A 20,062-nucleotide genomic window follows, 5' to 3' on the forward strand; every position below is an offset into this window, starting at 1 on the left:
GGATTTAGGATAGGGAAAGCTCTCGTAATAGGACTTGGGGTGGGCATAAATCCCGCTTCAGAACCACTGGATATTTTGGTTGTAGATCGTAGTTTATGTGTTGCAAGCCTTGGAAACATTTTATCACACAAATCTGGATGTTAGGAAGGGACAGTGCAAAGAAGGGTGTTGACATCCTCCTCTCTGCACATGATGTACCATCTCAAGCTAAAATAGGTCATTAAGTGAAGATCCCAGTCTCTTAAAGGAATAATGTTTACAGTACATTCATAATGAAAATTTCCGGGTGCCGTCCTTTTGATTTTACCCCTTTATTGTACATTGTGAACAGTTTTGTCATTTTGTTAGGATTTTGAAGGGATTGTAAACGGTGTGTACAATTGCTGAGGGGAGTTAGTTTTGTGATTTTTTTTTTTTAAATCCTCATTTGGACCTCAGCTAACAGTGGTGAGAAAGTTGCTTCTCTCGGTGCTGCGTGCCTGTGACAGTCTCCCCCACCTTGCCCTGCTGATGTGCAGCTTTCAGGTGAGAGCGAGTTCTGTTCTCAAATGTCTCCCTTTACGTTTTGTATTTTAGGTGTATTTTGATTACATGAGAAGCTGGATCCAAATGCTACAGCAATTACCTCAAGCATCCCATAGTTTAAAAAACCTGTTAGAAGAAGAATGGAATTTCACCAAAGAAATAACTCATTACATACGGGGAGGAGAAGCACAGGCCGGGAAGCTTTTCTGGTAGGAATCCTTGTGCTTCTGAACGGGACATCCTCACCTTCTCACTGTCACTCCCAGTTTACTCATGGGTTCTCTCCTATGTGTTTGTACGTTCAGTTACATGAAAATTGCAGTGATCCATCTTCCATATCTCAATCACGGGATTTTGCCCCCTTGGGGACATTGGGCAGTATCTGGAGACACCTGATGGTCATGACTGGGAAGGTGCTCCTGGCAGTGAGTGGGCAGGGGAGAGAAGTTGCTGCGTATTCACGGTGCTCAGAATGGCCCCACAATAGAATTATTCACTCAGATGTCAGCTTTGAACTTGAGAACTTCTGGCCTAGAATAAACCTCTTTTCCCTCTAATAAAAGGAAGGAAAATGTAGTCCTTTAAGAGTAGAAGATACCCACGTCTGTCAGTCTCAGTGGGGACACGCAGAACTTATTTCCTGCCACTGTTCAGGAATATAGTCATCATAGACTCTCTATGAATTGGGTGTACACAGGGTGAAGTTGTAGAAGTGTAAACAAGGGGGAATCACAAAAAGGGCAGTGCAGTCGCAGGGCTGGGCTGTCAGTTCTAGGAAATGAGCATCTTTTCTTACATGCAAGCTTGGGATTGCTGGGCACAGGGTGCATCTCCATGGTCCTCGCTGGTGGCTGCTGCACCTCGGACTTGCCTTGACTCAGATGAGCAGCAGTGTCCTTCCGTGCTTTAGATTCTGCGGCTTTCTGGTGGCACCACCTTCTCCCGCTTGTCTCATCAGCCGTTTGATTTTTGCTGTCTCCCTTTTATAAAGTCTCATGGACGACGCCTGTTTTAATTCTAGACCCCATTGCATTTTGTCTGTTGTATTAGAGCAGCAGCTTCTGCTGCCTTCCCTGTCTCCCAGTTCCATCAGTGTGACTTCGGCAGGACTCTAGCTTTAGCCTTGCTCTTCACTCCACCAATCTCTCCTATGTTCAGTATCTCAGAATCTTGTATCTGCTTCTCTGTTCTAATCGCCAGTTCTTTTTGCATCCTCTCTCTTTATTTGGAGTGGACAGTGGTCTTGTTCTCCTCCCATAACTCTATTCTGTCAGGCTGTGATCCTCAGGCTGGCTTTACTTTTCTGTTCAACTTGGTGCTTATAGTCAGCCTTTTTTAAACAAGCATTCATTGTCATTTGCAATATCTCTGCCCCTTACTTTTCCGTGATTCCGCTTTCCTTAGTTCCTTGTTTGCATTTTCTGTTTCCAACCTGTCAAGGTTTGTTGAAGAAATGTTTTTAAAGGTTATTGTGTAGTTTCACTACAAATTCATGTTGTGTAATGTCACTGTACCCTCACTTCCTCTTGTCAGTCTTAGTGTTTCCATCTTTTGCTTGTCGTTCACACTCCCTAGAGCACAGTCTCTGGCGTTTGCCTTCATGATCCTTGCTCTGAGAAGCTCCAGAACTTTTTCATTGCCCCTTCTTGTGAGCAGTCCACTTTTGTTCTAGTTCTGGACTCTACTGCATTTTATTGTTGTATTAGAGCAGCAGCTTCTGCTTCAAACACTGTTCTCCCAGGGTTTGTCAGTGTTGGGATCAACCCCGACTCCTTTATTTCCTGCACACATTACCTCGAGTCTTTTTGGCTGTCCTTTCAGGGTATATCTAGAATCTGACCTCTGCCTCTCAAGGACTCCCCACTCCCACTCCCCAAGTTGTCATTTCTTATGTGTGTTATTGCAGCAGCTTTCTAAACAGTCTCCCTACTTCTGCCTGGAGCCTCCTTGAGCTTATTCTCAGTGCCACAGCCAGAATGGTCTGGTTAAAGTTACGTTAAACCATTGTCTTCTCTAAATTTCCCAGTGGCTCCCCATCTTACTCAGGAAACGAAAGACTGCCTAACAGGTGGCCCGCACGGCCTGATATGGTCTGATTTCTCAATATGTCTTTGTCCTCCTTCCAGACCCTCCTGTGCTCACCTCCCAGTCACAGTGACTCCCTCACTGTCTCCAGCCCTTTTCACCAGCTGGCCCCTCTCCATGGAGTGCTCTTCCCCCAGTTATTTTCATGATTCGTTTCCCCAGTTCCTTCAGGTCTTTATCCTGATGTTATGTTCTCAGTTTATTTAAGGCGGAAAGTCCTACCCACAAGTACTCCTTAGCCTTTTTCTCTGTTCCTTTTCTCCATAGCACTTACCAATAAGCTGAAATACAATACATTTTCCTTTTTAGTTTTATTTATTGTTTTTCTCCATCCACTGGAGGGCTGTTACCTGTTTTGTTTGCTGCTGCTCAATACATAATAGGCATTCAATATTTGTTGAATAAGTACATTCTAGTAACTTTGCATAATCTTCTTTTTAAAAGCATGTTTTCAATCAGGCCCCTTTCCCAATCATATATTTTAAATGTACCCTCTCTGTTTACCAAATGCCAAACTAATGAGCATGACATCCGATGCCCTCCGCAGCAGGGCCCCAGGACTTTCCTGTTCCCCTGTCCCTTTGTAGCCTAACTACCCACTGCTCTTCAGATTAGACAATTTTCTTTTTTCACGAACATGCTTCTTGCTTGACACATTTTATGCTTTTTAATTACATTTATTGTTCTTCCTGGACTTCCGTTCCTCCTTTTCCATTTTCTTCCTTGCAGATTTTCCTCTTCCCACTATTAATCTACCTGTTAAAATTCCGCATTTGCCAGCAAGGAAGGCCCATTGCAGGGCTTTCTGACCTGAAGCCATGCTTTCAGCTGGGTCTGTGACTGTGCCTTCGAGGAGGATTGGTCTTTCTCCTCCTCTAACAAGCCTAGCACTTACCTCCTGCCGCATCTGATACTGGTTCTGTACTCACCTGCTCTCTGTTACTAGATTGTAAGTCCTTTTCCTTGAACATCGTAGAAGTCAGTAAACCATTGCTGAATTTTACTTCACTCATTTAGATTCGTTTTATACACTTAGGTGTACATTTTAACACTAGTATTTAGATTTGTGTATTCAGTGAGAAGGATCAGCCAGATATAGTGTTTCATGTTTATTGACTATACAAAGCTAATTGTGGGGAACTCTTTAAAAACAGTTGCATTTAAGGAATTCCGTTTTCCCCTCATCCTATCATTTAGTTTGAGGCCATTTTGTACCATTTTTAACGTTTAAGATGGAAATAGCGTTTGCGCACTAATCCCGTAGCTACTATGAATACAGTTTAAGATTTCAAGGTTTATAGTGAGATACTGTGGTAGTAGAACAAAGGTGGGTACATGCCATATCCAGATATCTACTTTTCCACATTCATGGTTTTTTAAGAGAAGGTTTCACTGTTGATTTTTAAACTTCTGAAGCAACAGCGGAACCTCTCAGTTTCTCAGTTAAGAATTAGGCTATGAGTAGGGACAATTTTTCTCTGTTTTATTTTTGTTACTTTTGTTCCTTAGTGACATTGCAGGAATGCTGCTGAAATCTACAGGAAGTTTTTTAGAAGTTGGCTTAGAGGAGAGCTGTGCTGAATTTTGGACCAGTGCCGATGACAGCAGTGCTTCCGACGAAATCAGGTTGGGGTCGTGTTTCCTTTCCTCTTCCACTTCTTATCTCGTAGTTTTCTTCCTCTTGGTGAGATCCTAGAAGGAGTCTGGTTCAAACCAAATTGTGTTGGCCTGGAAGAATTTGGGCAGTAGTTGTAGAGGGATTTATTTGTCTTTTCATATGATTTCTTAGTTATGGTTTTATGTGAAATTTTCTTTGAAGGTGAACTTAGAATTTATTTAGTGTGATAAAAATAGTGCTAACTTAAGAGAAAAACATAAAGTTGACTAAAATGAGTAAAATTTTCTTTACGTTGTCTGGAATGCCTTATACATTAGTTTCTGTTGTTAAAAAAGTCTGTGTAGTGGTCCATTAATACATTTTAATGATGTTTGTTACATTTTTATTCTTAGTTTATTCCTTCTGTTGAATTTTAAGCTTAAGTGCATGAAACTGTGGCTTTTCTGTTGGAATGTCCTCAGGTTCTGTGCAGATAGTATTTAGGTGGAACCTTTTGAAATTGCTACGCTTTGTGGCGTATATATCAGGCATATAGCAACTTTGTGGCTGTATAATCAGCAAGATCTTATGATTCAAACTTAGCAAATGCTCAAATAGAACTGACTTCTCCAAAGCTAAAATGTTTTCTCTCACCATTCAAGGTTTGATGAAAAATACATTTTGGGTTTCAGAACACCTGATATGTTTTTATGACAAGGTTAAAGAAAGAAGTTTCCACACGGGTTCTCACCTGGGAAAATATTGAATAGCTGAGAAATGGACGTAGTAAGTTTGTAGGTCTTACAGCTTTGAGAGCTAACATGGTGGGTTCAAAATAACCCCAAGCATGTAGATTCCAGATCAACACGAGAATGCAGGAATTAAGATGGTGAACTAGAGAGTGTCTCTCATGACACGCTCTGTTTACTCGTGATAGACCTCAGAGGGGGACCATGGGCCGTGGTGTGCTGGAGCCGCTTCTCCTGGATTAAGAGAGCTGATCGAGCACATCTCCCAAATCATTCCTCAGTGACATCATACTGCTGCCTTGAAATTATCTATGATGGGAGTATTTACACCACAGAAATCAGCATGCACTACATAAGATAGTAATTTAGGAGCAGCCAGTTGTTAAATATTTACCAGACCACACTGTATTTATTTCTTTTTAGATTATGAGCCAGGAATTAAGAATTTAGCTTTAAACTCAAAGAAATGATCATAACGAAATCTTAAGAAAATTGAGCTTCCTCTTATGTGAAGGTTATTTAATGTGCTCTGCTAACATTTAAAGGATATGAGTATTTTCTACAAAACTGTCAGGAGCAGGCTTCTGAATGTTTTGATTATATCCTCAACAATTGCTTGTTTCCGTTTAAAAAATCTGCAATCTTTATTCTTGCTGTGATTTGGAATTTGCTTCTTCTTTATTGTTAAATCCCTTTTACACCTCTGGAATATTCCCTAGTGTGTTCTAACTGCACTTGAATCCACTTGGCAGGAGGTCTGTTATAGAGATCAGCCGGGCACTGAAGGAGCTCTTCCATGAGGCCAGAGAAAGGGCCTCCAAAGCACTTGGATTTGCTAAAATGTTGAGAAAGGTGAGCTTGCAATCCTGATTAGTGTCTTTTTCTTATTTTTCTTTTATCTTATTTTTTTTTATGCTAACTCTAAAGAAGTTTCCTTATAACTTTGATCCTAGGACCTGGAAATAGCAGCAGAATTCAGGCTTTCAGCTCCAGTTAGAGACCTCCTGTGTGTTCTGAAATCAAAACAGTATGTTAAGGTAAGTACTTCAAATGGTATGATTGAAACATTTTGCCTTTCCTTCTTTATTCTAAAACAGACAAACTTTTTCCTAAAGGTTTAAGTAGTAAATATTGCAAGTTTTGAAGGCTGTACCATGACCCCAGTTTTAAGACTGTCCCATAATTTACCAATGGAATAATTAAACAGCCTTTTTCATACTTGACTTACTAACTTGTCTTTAGAGTGTAGATAAATAATAAAAAATTTACTCATACTGTTTATTAATTTAATTACACATATTTAAAATAATGTGTATAAAGAGTTAGTATTCATTTTAAATAATGGTTGTTTTTCACTCTTACTTTTCTGAAGCAGTTCAAAGGTTTTCACACTGAAACTTGGACATCAGGACCCTGGGCATCACTAGACCCACATTCTGGGTCACTAACTTTAAGTTGTTTGAGATTTAGCACTGTTAGAATCAGTATGTGATGTCATCACTGGACATTTTATCCCAAGCCCACAGTTTTATCCCACTCTCGGTATGGCGTGACCTGTGCTGCACCACCCCATGTGTTCCCTTGAAAAAATGATCTCAAGGAGACTTCTTATGAAGACCCTCCCCCTCACCCCCTGCCTGGAATAATTAGAATCTGTATTCACAATTTTTGCCTTTTCCCCAAGCCAGGTGACTTTCTCTAAGTGTCACAAACTAGTAGTGGCTGAGGTTGTTTCAGGCTGTCCTGCTTCCCCTCCAGTATTTTCTTTGTTGTTGAAAATAAAACAATGAAGAGGATGTCCAACAATCGGGGAGACTGTAAGGCCTCTCCTCCAGTACCTCCACAGACTCTTCTCCTGCCTTCTTCAGTCACACTGAACCCAGCCACTTGCCACTCCCTCACTGCTCCAATTTGTGCCCTTCCCACATCCCCTTGCCCAAACCTGCTTTGCCTTTCCTAGGTTGGTTTGTTTGTTTTTAAATAACATATTTCTCTAACGCACAATGTTCCTTAAGATTTTGGATTATTTCTTTTGCAGGTACAAATTCCTGGGTTAGAAAACTTACAGGTGTTTATTCCAGACACACTTGCTGAGGAGAAGAGTATTATTCTGCAGTTACTCAATGCAGCTGCAGGAAAAGACTGTTCAAAAGATTCAGATGATGTACTCATCGACACCTACCTGCTTCTGACCAAGCACAGTGATGGAGCCCGTGATTCAGAGGACGGCTGGGGCACATGGAAGGCACAGCCTGTCAAAGTCGTGCCTCAGGTGGAGACTGTTGACACCCTGAGAAACATGCAGGTACATCTCACCTCCAGTGTTTCAGCAGTGTTACTTAAGGTCTTTTAGGAAGAATGAACTGTTAGCTGCTCAAGAGTGAGGGGCTTAACTACCCTAGTAATCACAAGTGTATACTTCCCAAAAATGTACCTCGATGTGTTCATAGGTAATTTTGCAGCATAATTTGTACTAATATATTATTCTGTTAAGTTAAATTATACTGAAATAGAAATAAACCTGGTTTATTTCTATTTCTGGTAGAAATCTGGTTTATATCTTTTCTTAGTTCAGTCACGTAGTTAGATCTGTGGAGCTGTGATGTAAAAGGAGTTTATGTCACTAATATAATTTGTAGTTCTAGAAATCCCAGTTCTCCAAGTGCTCAGGTTTACTGGTTATTTAATTTTCATTTTTGTGTGTGTGAAGGCTATCCCCTCTCTACCTAACAGAGACTTCATGACAGTTTCTGTAGCTCACTGGTTATAAACTGTTAGAAGCCTTCCCATTCATCTGTGTTCAACTTAGGGACAGTCATGGTGAGTGTTCATATGCACCCTGAGCTCAGCCTCACCAGAACTGAGTATTTATTGGCCTGCCCTATCCCTCGCCCCAACAACTCTGCTTTTGTATTCCCTATCTCCGTGAATGGTTCTGCATTCACTCACATGTTTAAACCAGAAGTGTGACAGCTAATATAAGTTCAGCCTCCCACCTTTCCAGTTAATACTCCTGGCAAGACAGAAGCATTTTCAGTAAATGATCCTTTCCCTGCATCCCCAGAGCAACTGCCATAGTCAGAACTTCACCATCCCTCTCTTGAACTATTGCAGTTTCTTACTTTGAGTTTCCCTGCTTCAAGCCTCACCTTCTGTCTCTCCAATTCTGTGTTTGTTTTTGTGCTTTCAGAATGGTCATTCTAATACGTCTGATTGCATCACCGATCCACTTAAAATACTGCAAGGATTCTTTATCTCCTGAAGAACAGAAGTTATAAACTCTTTATTTCTTAATGTTTAATATAAGGCCCTTCATCTAATTCCACTCTTATTCCTACATTTTCAGTCTTCACCTGCTGGTCCAATACACAGACGGGTGCACACATGTACATGTATGCATGTGCACACACACACTGCACTAGCAGTACTGAACTACTTGAAGTTCTAGGCTGTCTCAAAGATGTCATGCCTGCAGTCCCAAAGGGTTCTTCTCCATGGTGCTGAATATCCCGGATGTCAGTGCCCACTGAAGTGTGTGGCTGTGTAGTTTAAAAATGACTTTCTGATTAGATGCTTGTTGGCCTGGTATCTCTAAGATTGGCATTGTTTTTGGACTGCTGTTGAACTAGAATGATAACTAAGTAACTGGGTTGGTTTTTATGTCCTGTGCTTGATTTTCCTCCCAGGTGGATAATCTTTTACTAGTTGTCACACAGTCTGCCCATCTCACAATTCAGAGAAAAGCTTTCCAGCAGTCCATTGAGGGACTTATAACTCTGTGCCAGGAGCAGACATCCAGTCAGCCGGTCATCGCCAAAGCTTTGCAGCAGCTAAAGGTATTACACTGTCTTCTACATAAGCTGAGATTTTTCATTTTTGTTTAAATGCCGTGGAAAAGTCAGTGTGTGGTAACATGTGTAAGGTCATATCATCCAAGGAACTTGAGCTCTTAAATTGCCTACCCACTCACCTCTCTTCCTGATACATATTTTCTTAAATCTAAACTACAGATTCTGAGATCCTTCCTGGAGCTGTAGAACTTCATAATTGGAAAGTACAGAGAATTGAACTTTATGTGACTAATTCATAATGGCTACATGACTTGGTTAGTGGCAAAGTTGACAATTTAGGAATTTAGGTCTCTTCATTCCCAATGTAAATTTCTTTCTCCTTTCACAATCTTCAGTATTTACTGGAGGTACTGCATATTAGTAGTGTGTAGTAGAAGATTTATTTGTTTAATTAATAATTCAAATTAAATATAATAGAAAAACAATTGCAGAGAAGCACAAAGGCCTTTCAAAATTTATGACAAGCCACAGCCTAGCTGTCTTTTCCCATTATTTTCTGGTTTTGATACTTTATATTTTGTATCCCACTTATCAGTCTTGATCACATCCACACTTTTCTAGGCCATCAGTTACGCCTTCTCACTCACATTAAGGCTTAACTTCTTGAAGAAGAAGCACTCTCTGAAATTACAAGTCGTTTCATAAACATTTGTTTTTCTTTTGTCAGTCTGATTTGTCTGTAAATATTTATTAACTACATATTTAGATTATCTCTCTTGTAGATTATTCAAAGAATATTTTGTAACCGTAACAAGGGGATTGCCTGATGGAGACCTTGTGTGCACACGGGTGTGTAGGGGTGGGTGGAAAGGGAGACCGATTTGGAGCTATTGTGGTGTTGCTGAGAGAGGTGACGAAAGCTCAAGCCAGGGCAGGGCTTCTCAGCCTCTTCGATGTGGACATTGGGGCCAGTAATTCTTTGTCGTGGAGGTCTGTCCTGTGCATTGTAGGATGTTTAGTGACATCTGTGGCCTCTAGTAGATTCCACTCCTTCTTCCAAATTTTGACAGTCAGAAACCTCTCTGGACAGCGTCTCCAGATGTTGAGGGGAGGGAGAAGAAGCCGCCCCAGAAGAGAACCCCTGCACTAGGGAGTAGCAGGGAAATGAGGACAGCATGATTCAAGGATACCGTGGAGGTCATCTAGAAATTCCTGGGCTTTTTCACTCTGTGGAATTGCAACCGTACTTAATGGTTGAGCAACTGTCCCAAGAGAAGAAAACAACAGGTGGTTGATACATAAAAATATTAAAGATATAAGCGTCTGTTCCACGACCAGATTGTAATTAGACTTCATCATTTTAAATGCATTTTTTTCTCTTCTGCTTAAGAATGCCAAATAAAAATGAAAATAACATAATTTCCTCTATATTTGATAATTCCTTTTGGTAACTAAAAATGGGTAAAGTGTTTGCAGTGCTTGATGTCTGTGTGATGATGAACAAAATCTTTCTTTAAAATGTGGTAAGTACTGTATGATTTGCTTCATTTTGGACTAATCATGGTTTGGGACTCTTTAGAATGATGCATTAGAGCTATGCAACAGAATAAGCAATGCCATTGACCGCGTGGACCACATGTTCACATCAGAATTTGATGCTGAAGTTGATGAATCTGAATCTGTCACCTTGCAACAGTACTACCGAGAAGCAATGATTCAGGGGTACAATTTTGGATTTGAGGTAGGTTGAGAATAAGAGAAAACACATAGTACAGTTTCGTAATTGCTTGATAATTTACAGAAAGTTTTAGGAATCTTTTACAGTAAATCTGATAGTAATCATCACAGCTTAATCCAGAATATCATATTATATCACTCATGAATGTCAGAGATGTTAGTTTGCTTTTAAACTGTTAGGTAGTTGCCCGACTTCTTTTTGTGCTCACGACTATCCACTTGCATTTCAAAACTTTAAAAAGGATGTTTTATATCATAAAAGCACACTCTTAATTTAAACTCTGGAATAAAACATTTATGAAACTGCATTTTAAAACACTAGACTTTCTGTAATTGTTCATACTATTCAAAATATAGAAATTTTAATTGGATTTCACTTTTTGTTTTTAGAAAACATTTAAACAGACCTGGCATTACAGTGTGTGGTATTATTTAATGATTGTTTTCTTCATTTTGATATGCATGAAATCTTCTTACAGTATCATAAAGAAGTTGTTCGTTTGATGTCTGGGGAGTTTAGACAGAAGATAGGAGACAAATACATAAGCTTTGCTCGGAAGTGGATGAATTACGTCCTGACTAAATGTGAGAGCGGTAGAGGTACAAGACCCAGGTAATGACCAACTAGGATGTTTCTGGAATGCACCATGTGGTGTTGGTAGTAGTTGTTCATATATGTTCTGTGGGATATTTTTGAGCAGATGACATGAAAGGGAATACTCTAAGCTCTTCTGTGATCAGGCTTTTTTTTTAATGGAAAAATATATAGCAAAAACTGTGTAACTCTTAGGAAAAAAAATTTTTTTAAGTTCTTCCAAACTGGAGTTACCTTTAAGGGAACTCCTGTTCTCCTTTGACAAGTCTTCCTGATCACTAATGTTTTTTCCTCCCTCATGAAATTTATTCATTGGGAAGTCATTTTGGAATTTACAGGGGGAAAATGGGTGAATCATGTGTGAAACTCAATAGTAACTCCACTAAAGTAAACATAGTTATTAAAGTGTCTTGACTGTGTGAAAAATAGCTGAGTGCTCTGTGATTTGTAATGGAGGGATATCATGGGGCAGTTTTTTAAAGTCAGTGAGCTGTTTCTGCAAGTTAGAGAAAATACATTTGCTGTACCTGGGACTCAAAGTAGGAACTTTGTGTTATAAAACTCATAAATAATGGTTAAATTACAAATGGCACCTCTCATGTCTAAAATCCTCTTCCATGTTTCCCATTTGTTTCAAAACAAAATTCAATTTTAAAAAATTATTCTTTCCAAAAGATCACACTGTAAACTTACTGAACCCAGGCCAAAAAAAAAAAAAAAAGTGTTTTCTCCTAGCTAATAATTATAATTATGTTACTTTTTAGTATTGTGCAGTCTAAAACTGCTGCAACATTTTCTTGATTGTTTTGTGATTACTGAACTTTTTCATGTACTAGGTGGGCAACTCAAGGTTTTGATTTTCTACAAGCAATTGAACCTGCCTTTATTTCAGCTTTACCAGAAGATGACTTCTTGGTATGGAATATTCTCAAGTTTTTTTCATTGTAAAATAAGTCAGTGACCCTTTATTTTCTGCTTGTATATGTTTTATGTGTCATAGTGGTCCTAAATATTTTTCATGTAATGATAATGCTGGGAAATGGCAGAGTAGGATATTTTCTTCTTCCTCTAACACTGGCGTTCAACTAAGTCAGTGTCTGGTTTGTGAACCCTGGCCCTTCTAAAACATTTGTTAGCTTTATGTTTTTACTGCCATCACAGCTGCTGCTTTGGGGCAGAAAAAGGATTAATTAGCTCTTTTACTTCAGCATGCATCGTTTGAGAGCATCATGCTCGTGTTGAATATTATCACTTAACAGCGTCTCATAAGTGTCATCAGATTAACATGTTGTTGCTCAAAGTATGAATTCATTCATTTTGTTCTCCTAGTAGTAGAGATGATTACATAAAAAGTTCTTTGCTTGTATACATCATTGTGTTATGGGAAATTGACAGCTAATTTGCTTTTATTTATAAAAATAATAATATCTTCTATTATTTTAAATTACATGCAATTTGTGTTTATACTTATTTTCTTTTAAACTACAGAAAAGGGCCGGGCACGGTGGCTCAAGCCTGTAATCCCAGCACTTTGGGAGGCCGAGGCGGGTGGATCATGAGGTCAAGAGATCGAGACCATCCTGGTCAACATGGTGAAACCCCGTCTCTACTAAAAATACAAAAAGTTAGCTGGGCATGGTGGAACGTGCCTGTAATCCCAGCTACTCAGGAGGCTGAGGCAGGAGAATTGCCTGAACCCTTGAGGTGGAGGTTGCGGTGAGCCGAGATCGCGCCATTGCACTCCAGCCTGGGTAACGAGCGAAACTCTGTCTCAAAAAAAAAAAAGAAAGAAATGATAAAAATAAACTACAGAAAACATCTTGGTAGCATGTTTTAAAAAATATGCTGAAAGTTAATTTGTGCTACTTAAATAATTAAGAAAGTTTGCATTTTTTCTCTTTGCCTTTCCCATTGTCTTTTGGTTTCTAGAGTTTACAAGCCTTGATGAATGAATGCATCGGCCATGTCATAGGAAAACCACACAGTCCTGTTACAGGTTTGTACCTTGGTAAGACAGCCGTTACAGCATTTCTTGTGGAACATAATGATTTGAGTGGACAAATCCTTTTGTAATTGCAGTTGTTTAAAATGGCATAAGAGCTGTTTTAAGAACATTCTGGAAAATGACAATAAGAGGGACAGAAATGAGGTGTGTAGATAGAGAACTCCATAGCAATCTTTGTAAATCCAACAAGAAGATTAAAATGTCATCCATAATCTATTCCATGCTAGCCAGCAGTATTAAATCATACATTTGTTTTTCTATACCATTACTACCATTCTTTTTTCCCTCTTGCCATCTTTCCTGATGGGGAGGAAGGACTGGAAGAGGGTGTTGTCTGGCAAGCAGCAAGAACTGCCTCGCTGCGGGTGGCTGCAGATCACTTCCCTGACCCTCCTTTCTCACCTTTGAGGACAACAGTGTCCATTTCTCCACAGCTTTCCCAAGTACCCACCTTCCCACCAACTGTAGTAACTTGTGATTTGGTTTTACTTTTTAAAACATCAAGTTAAGTCATGCTGCGATATATATGACTTCAGTTCCAATTTTTGATTATAGTTTATGTACAACTTTAGTCACACTGAATGATTAACACTTTTACAGTATATGTTGAAACTTTGAAAACAAAATATATATCAAAAAAAGCTATGTCTTATGCCATTCTTGACATAGTTTGTAAAGAAAACAAAACTGTGTTTGTAAGTAATAAACACCCAAAAAAGAAAACTTAGAAATTTTATGCAATTTCAATTACACACAAAATAATTCATAAATGATAAATTTATTGAACACCAACTATACTTCATAGAGGGTACTTGCTAACTACAGAAAAGTAAGTAGAATGGGTTTTAATTGTTGGTTTTTTAATCTTTAAGATCCACTCAGTTTATACCTCTTTTTCTCCCAAGGTTGTTATGAAAATGAAAGTTATAATTGTAAGACTGTTTGAGCATTTTATATAAAGCATGTGATTGTCTCATCAGGCTTTTGCTTAAGCATATTATCAATAATTTTGATTTTCTGATCTCTTAAAACACTTCTCTAAGAACACGATTGATAATTCAGTAAGAATTATTTTTTTTAAATATTTTATTATATAAGGAATTATTTTCATTGTAGAAAAATTACATTGTAGAAAAATATGGAAGATATACCTTTAGAAAATTTATTAATGTAAAAGAAGATTACAAAAGACAAAAGAAAAAATTCTCATACTTCGATAATCAGTGGTAGACAACTGGTAACATCTGAGTCGCTCATCTTTCAACATGCCTGCCAAACTGCAGTGGGATAGTTAATTAATAGCACTCTCTGGAGGCTCACATGGTCCTTTGTCCTCTCAGCCACTGTGGGTTAGTGGAACTGAACTGTTAGGGGCCTGGACAGCAATTGACCTGGGGCTACTCATTTAACATCATTGAGCCTCCCCTTTTAATGAATGAAACTGGATGCTAATGAAGATTAACTAAATAATATTGTGTAAATTCTAGTGTTCCATACACAAAAGGGGTCATCATTTGGTTTTGTATTCTTTTCTTGCAAAAGAAATGAGTGAAAATGAGAGCATGTCAGCTCATTTTGTTGTTAATGTTGCTTTCTTGCTTCCTTTCCCTCTGTTCTAAGCACATAACAAATAACAACCTGGTACGTAAGCTTCCATATTTCCTATAGGTTCAAATAATCACACAAATGCATTGTACCTGTACCTTTCTCTATGCCCATTTCATCACCACAGTCATGTATAGGGTGGTTTGTTTACAGTTGTAGAAAGGTCTCCATGTCAACAGGTATAGATCTCACTTGTTATTTTTATTGGCCACATTGTGGCCATCATGAATGTACTGTAATGCTTTCTACCATTTTTTAAATGGGCTTTTGTTTGTTTTGGCCATGAAAAGCATCTCTGTAATCCGTGTTTACCAGTGGTGAAATTTGAACATCCATTTTGTTTATTGGCCATTTGAATTTTCTTTCCAGTGAAGTGTCACAGTTTTGCAATGTCACATATGCCTACTATTAAAATAATTGTTTTATTTTATGCAAAGCACATACGTGTACATGGTTTTTTAAACAGAATGTCTTTCTTTGTAGGAAAATGTTTACTAATTTTTGACTAGCCCCCAGTACCTTTGCTTGATTAAAGACTCACCAAATCATTTTTTTTTACCTTTGTTATTACTGAATTTCTTCTATTTGTCATTGTAAAGCTAGGATAATGAATCAGAGACACAAATTGCCTGAGATATTTTGTTAACAGTTTCTTATATTTTGTTTGTAAGTTTTGCAAGGGAACTTCAGATCTCTCCATTTTTAGTACTTCTGTGTCTCTTTTTTCCTCTCATTACTAGGAAACAAAACCATGAAGAAACAGGATTTCCATTTAGGGTAAAACCTATTTGGGATAAAACATATATGGACTAAAAATTATTAACGTGAAGAGAAAATATGACATTAAAAAAACATTAAGGAGGGTTAAAACAGATTCTTAAAAGTAAAATTAGAAAAAAACATGCTGCAGAGAAGGAGACAAAACATAACACATGTCCATTAACACTGACATGTAGTTATTGGGAAAGTGGAATTGTAAGCATATTTGTAATCCCTAGGTAAGATCTCTAGTTTTGAATTTTATCTAGTTTTAAACTTTATTCATATTTACCTATTACCAGAATACTGAAAATGAGAAGAAAACATGCCCTTGAAAAAAATAACTCAGTTAAATCTACCTGATTTGGTTTAAATAAATGGAATAAAACTGCACGCACTCAGGAAAATGACAGTGACCTTAAAGGCAAGACCTCTGGAAATGTCACCAACCAGTCTTTTTAAAGTGTAGATAACATAAAGAAACTCCTTTTTATTAGGGAGATAACCACATTTTTATGTATCTCTAAAATGAGTTAAATCATTTGTTTAGCTTACATTATATATGTTTCACTCCAGGATTTTAAAAAATGTTTTTGATGGAGAAAAGTGTAAATATGTAATATGGTTTTACTAACTTTTAAAAAGTGACATTTCTCATAGTGTTTGTATATAGTATGGGTTTCTACATATATAAATGGACTTGCCTTGGTCATTGGCCAAAGTAAGTGACGCTCCATTTTGCATTTGACTGGTTTGATGATTTTCTGTGGACCATATTAACAAGTTGCATTTGTTGCCATTTCGCTGGCAGCCATTCATCGGAACAGCCCCCGCCCTGTGAAGGTACCTCGATGCCACAGTGACCCTCCTAACCCACACCTCATTATCCCCACTCCAGAGGGATTCAGGTATTTGGTGCTTATCTAGTCGTTTGCTTTACAAAGTGTTTTCCAATATGCATGCTGACACTTTTGAAACTACTAGATGCTTGCTCTGAGAGCTAAATACCTTTACTGCGTTCTTGTTCCTACATTTGTGAAAGCTCTTACTTGCTTTATCTTGAAGCCTTTAGTCGCAGAGGAAAAAGGCATGCAAATTTAAAACAGACATGTACCTTTCAAGATAATCTCATTCCTCAGCTTATTTATAACCTCAAGCTACTAAATGCTTTCTGGCTTTGGAGTCATTTTTTCCTTTCCTGTCTTTGAAAAGTAACCTTTGGAAAACAAATTTGAATGTGGATAGCATAGTCAACATTTGAAAACAATATTGAATATCACTTTAAAAGTGGAGAAAAACTGGAATGACCTTTCCAGATTCAATTTTTATCTGCATATATAATTACAAAGCAACTTAAACGCTAACTAAATTCAGAAACTATAGCACATTTCACGATAACTGCCATGAATGTGGTGGCATTTCTGCATCTTGAGGTAGTGACCATCTTCTTTCCCCTGTATAATTACTTTTTTGAAATTAGTTTTATTTGACAATATTTGCTAGATAGGACCACAGTTATTTTTTTTTAAAGCTTTGAGGGGACCAGGGTGCAATGACTCAACGCCTGTAATTCCAGCACTTTGGGAGGCTGAGGCAGGAGGATCACTTGAGCCCAGGAGTTGGAGACCAGCTTGAGCATTGTAGCAAAACATCATCTTCACAGAGACTACAAGAAAAATAGTAGCTGTGTGAGGTGGTCACGCCTGTAGTCCCAGCTACTTGGGAGGCTGAGGCAAGGAGGGTCACTTGAGCCCAGGAGGTCGAGGCCGCAGTGAGCTGTGATTCCGCCACTGCACTCGAGCCTGGGCAACAGAATGCCACTCTGTCACACAAAAAAGAAAAACTTTGAAATTAGGATTTTTTTCTTTTTTCCACCTAGATTTGAATCTCAAAGAATTTGCATTTTATATTTTTTAAGTATTTTTCACTCCTTTACCGTATTTTATTTTTAACTGAAAATGATTGTCAAGTCCATTCCCTCTTCTCACATGTGTTCCTGAAGCTTTTCTTCTTGTCATAGCACTCGAAGTGTGCCTTCTGACGCGCGGAGCCACGGCAGCCCTGCTGCTGCTGCTGCTGCTGTTGCTGCCAGTCGGCCCAGCACCTCTGGTGGCGACTCTGCGCCGCCCAAATCCGTCAGCAGTGCCCATGATACCAGGTAGTCTCACCCCACCAGCATCCCGTACCCTCCCCACCCCTCATATGCACTTGCGCAGCAACCTCAGTTAGGTTGTGTGCCGGGTGCAGTTGGGCTTCTTGGCTGTGGTGTGTGAGTGATGTTCTGGGGTCTTCCGTAGGTAGCCAGGGCTCGAAGCGTCTGGCACTGACCTCTGCGAGCAGATACTTGTCTGATAACCAGTATTTCTTTGGAGCTGATATTAATTAGCCAAAATGACCAAAGACTTTGCCAAGAATAACCTTATGAAGAGAGTATCATAGGAAAGAACTGGTCCACAACAGAAGGGGGTGTGAGCATTTTGCTTCACAGAGCCTGGAGTCACAAGGTAGTTAAAAGATGGCATCTAGTTAATGATGTGAGGTGGTGACCTTTTGTTTTTTAGGAAGATCAGTTTTATAACCAAATTTTTTAAAAATTATTGTTGATTAGAAGTAGTTTATAGAAGGCGGAAAAATGAGTTCATGGAGTTTGTATGTTATATGGAGAATGGATCAGTACTAGAGAGAACTCTCAGATACTTGGCAAGCCCCAGAAAACTTTTAAGTCTTGCATTGTCTTTTGTATAGGTAAGGAGGGTTTTGTAGGCTTTCTCATTCTAGTTATTTTTTGGCAGAGGATTTCATCATATTCTCATACCCTAATTGGAGAAAGACCTGTTGTTTTCTCTGAATTTCACCCTTGTACCTAAGTAGGAGGAATGCAGTTACTATTCCCATCTTGCAGTAAGAGTCAAACAAAACTATTGAGGTTGGGAGTATCTGATCTAAAAAGATAAACTTGTGATAGAACCCAGGGTTCTGCATTCAACTCCAAGGAAAAAGCAGTAGAGTTATCAGGAAGATGATGCCTGGCTTTAGATTTTAAAATAGACTAAAATGTTTTTACACTTACTTTAATGACAGTCTAAAATTTCTACAAATATTTCCAGTCTTCTCACTCATTAAAATAATTAATGCTTCTAAATTTTAGTGAGAAATGTCCATAACCAAAAAAATCAAAGTATTTTACAGCTTAAGCAGTCAAACTAAAAAAATTAACAACATTGAACAAACTCCCATTTAACTTCTTAATTTTTATGTTTAGAGCTTTTCATGACAAATACCTTCATATATGCTTTTATGTCCCCGTGAGGGCTGCCAAAGCTGTCTTTTTTATTTATGCAGTACAGACCGAAGAGGAGTGCATTGGCCTAAAACGTGCTCATAGTTGAGGCGGGCATTGACCACCCTGTGGCTCCTGCCTCCCACACCTGCTGTGTCCACATTCACTTCAGACTGCCCCTGAACTGGACAGACAGTGGGGAGTGACCTCCTTCTTTTTAAAGGTTGATACACTGTGTTTTAAGGCATTTGTAAGTTGGTAGTGTGGTACATTACATGTATTTTAGGATAAGAGTTAAATACTTTAGGATAAGAGTTGGCCTTTTCATGGAGTTTAGTCTTTGCATAAGCAGTTTTTCAGCATTTCATCTTAAAGGCTTATCAGTAGCATCTCATAAGTATTCATCTTAAATTTGTGCATACTTAGATACTCTTTGATGTTTAGAAATTTTAATAGCATCATAATATGCTATCTTGAAGGACATTTTTTGTCTAGGATCCCCGTTACTTTATGGCTGTGTGTGTGTGTGTGAGATGGTAGGTAGAGAAGAGCACAGCCACATGAAGAGGTGTGGGGTGTGGTCAGACTCCCTCCTGCAGGCAAGCCCTGTGTAAGCCTCCGCATCTTCACAGTGAGCTTGGTTGGTGGGCCCGTGAATCACTGGTCGATTCAGCTCATTGCTCCTGAGGCACACTTCACATACCCAAGGCCTGATGTCTCAACACAGCTGTGGTTTGTGAATATGCCCTGGGGAGGCAGAATGACACCAGTGTGTGCGTCCCTGCCACAGCCACAGTGTGTAGCCCTTGCCTGTCTTACAGATACATCAACCAAAGGTCAACCTCACTTGACCCTAGAGGTTTCAATACATATTTTTAATTGGTTTTACTTGACCTAAGAAATATCTGTTCTGGGCTTAAGTTATCTTACCTTCATTTATAAAACACTTTGCAGTGGTGCTCTTGCAGAGGCTTGCTCCTGCTGGCTCTTAAGAGCTGATTGCGAATATTTGAGAAATTTTGCAAGCTGATTCTTATACCACAGAAATTGGCAAATGCTACAACCCACCTCCCCATCCTCCACAGCCCCCACCATAGCTAGTTGTTAAACACTCCCCAGTAGGCTACTTCATGTGAGTATATGTTCTTTCCTTTTACCCAGGCAAAAATCTCTTAAGGGCATGGAATTGGCCAGTTTCACTTGTGGGAAATCAGGAAAATTCAAGGTGGTTAGTGCCTTCTTGGTCTCGCCAGTGGTCTTTGGCACTGCTTAGAAGTGGGATAGGCTTCTTCACTTCAACGTCAGTTGTTTTTCCATTAGATAGTGCTGAATTT

General features: G+C 38.9%; 1 protein-coding gene across 8 annotated transcripts in view; it reads left to right on the plus strand.

Moving 5' to 3' along the window:
- The window catches only part of MAP3K4 (mitogen-activated protein kinase kinase kinase 4), a 128,863-nt gene that overhangs the window by 91,811 nt on the left and 16,990 nt on the right, over positions 1 to 20,062 (plus strand). For 2 of the 8 annotated variants that reach the window (XR_013534662.1, XM_008995341.5), the window contains exons 6-17: positions 577 to 734; positions 4,120 to 4,236; positions 5,709 to 5,808; positions 5,910 to 5,993; positions 6,995 to 7,261; positions 8,643 to 8,792; positions 10,327 to 10,488; positions 10,964 to 11,097; positions 11,916 to 11,994; positions 13,009 to 13,087; positions 16,260 to 16,356; positions 17,469 to 17,606. Coding sequence is in view for 4 of the 8 variants with exons in the window: in XM_008995341.5 (XP_008993589.2) it covers positions 577 to 734; positions 4,120 to 4,236; positions 5,709 to 5,808; positions 5,910 to 5,993; positions 6,995 to 7,261; positions 8,643 to 8,792; positions 10,327 to 10,488; positions 10,964 to 11,097; positions 11,916 to 11,994; positions 13,009 to 13,087; positions 16,260 to 16,356; positions 17,469 to 17,606 (1,565 nt within the window). In the remaining 4 variants the exon portion in view is untranslated. The remainder of the gene's footprint in view (positions 1 to 576; positions 735 to 4,119; positions 4,237 to 5,708; positions 5,809 to 5,909; positions 5,994 to 6,994; positions 7,262 to 8,642; positions 8,793 to 10,326; positions 10,489 to 10,963; positions 11,098 to 11,915; positions 11,995 to 13,008; positions 13,088 to 16,259; positions 16,357 to 17,468; positions 17,607 to 20,062) is intronic. The other 6 variants (XR_013534663.1, XM_008995342.5, XR_013534664.1 and 3 more) reach the window with 3 other exon arrangements.

The sequence above is a fragment of the Callithrix jacchus genome, chromosome 4 (assembly GCF_049354715.1).
Source record: "Callithrix jacchus isolate 240 chromosome 4, calJac240_pri, whole genome shotgun sequence".
NCBI classification, from domain to species: Eukaryota; Metazoa; Chordata; class Mammalia; order Primates; family Cebidae; genus Callithrix; species Callithrix jacchus.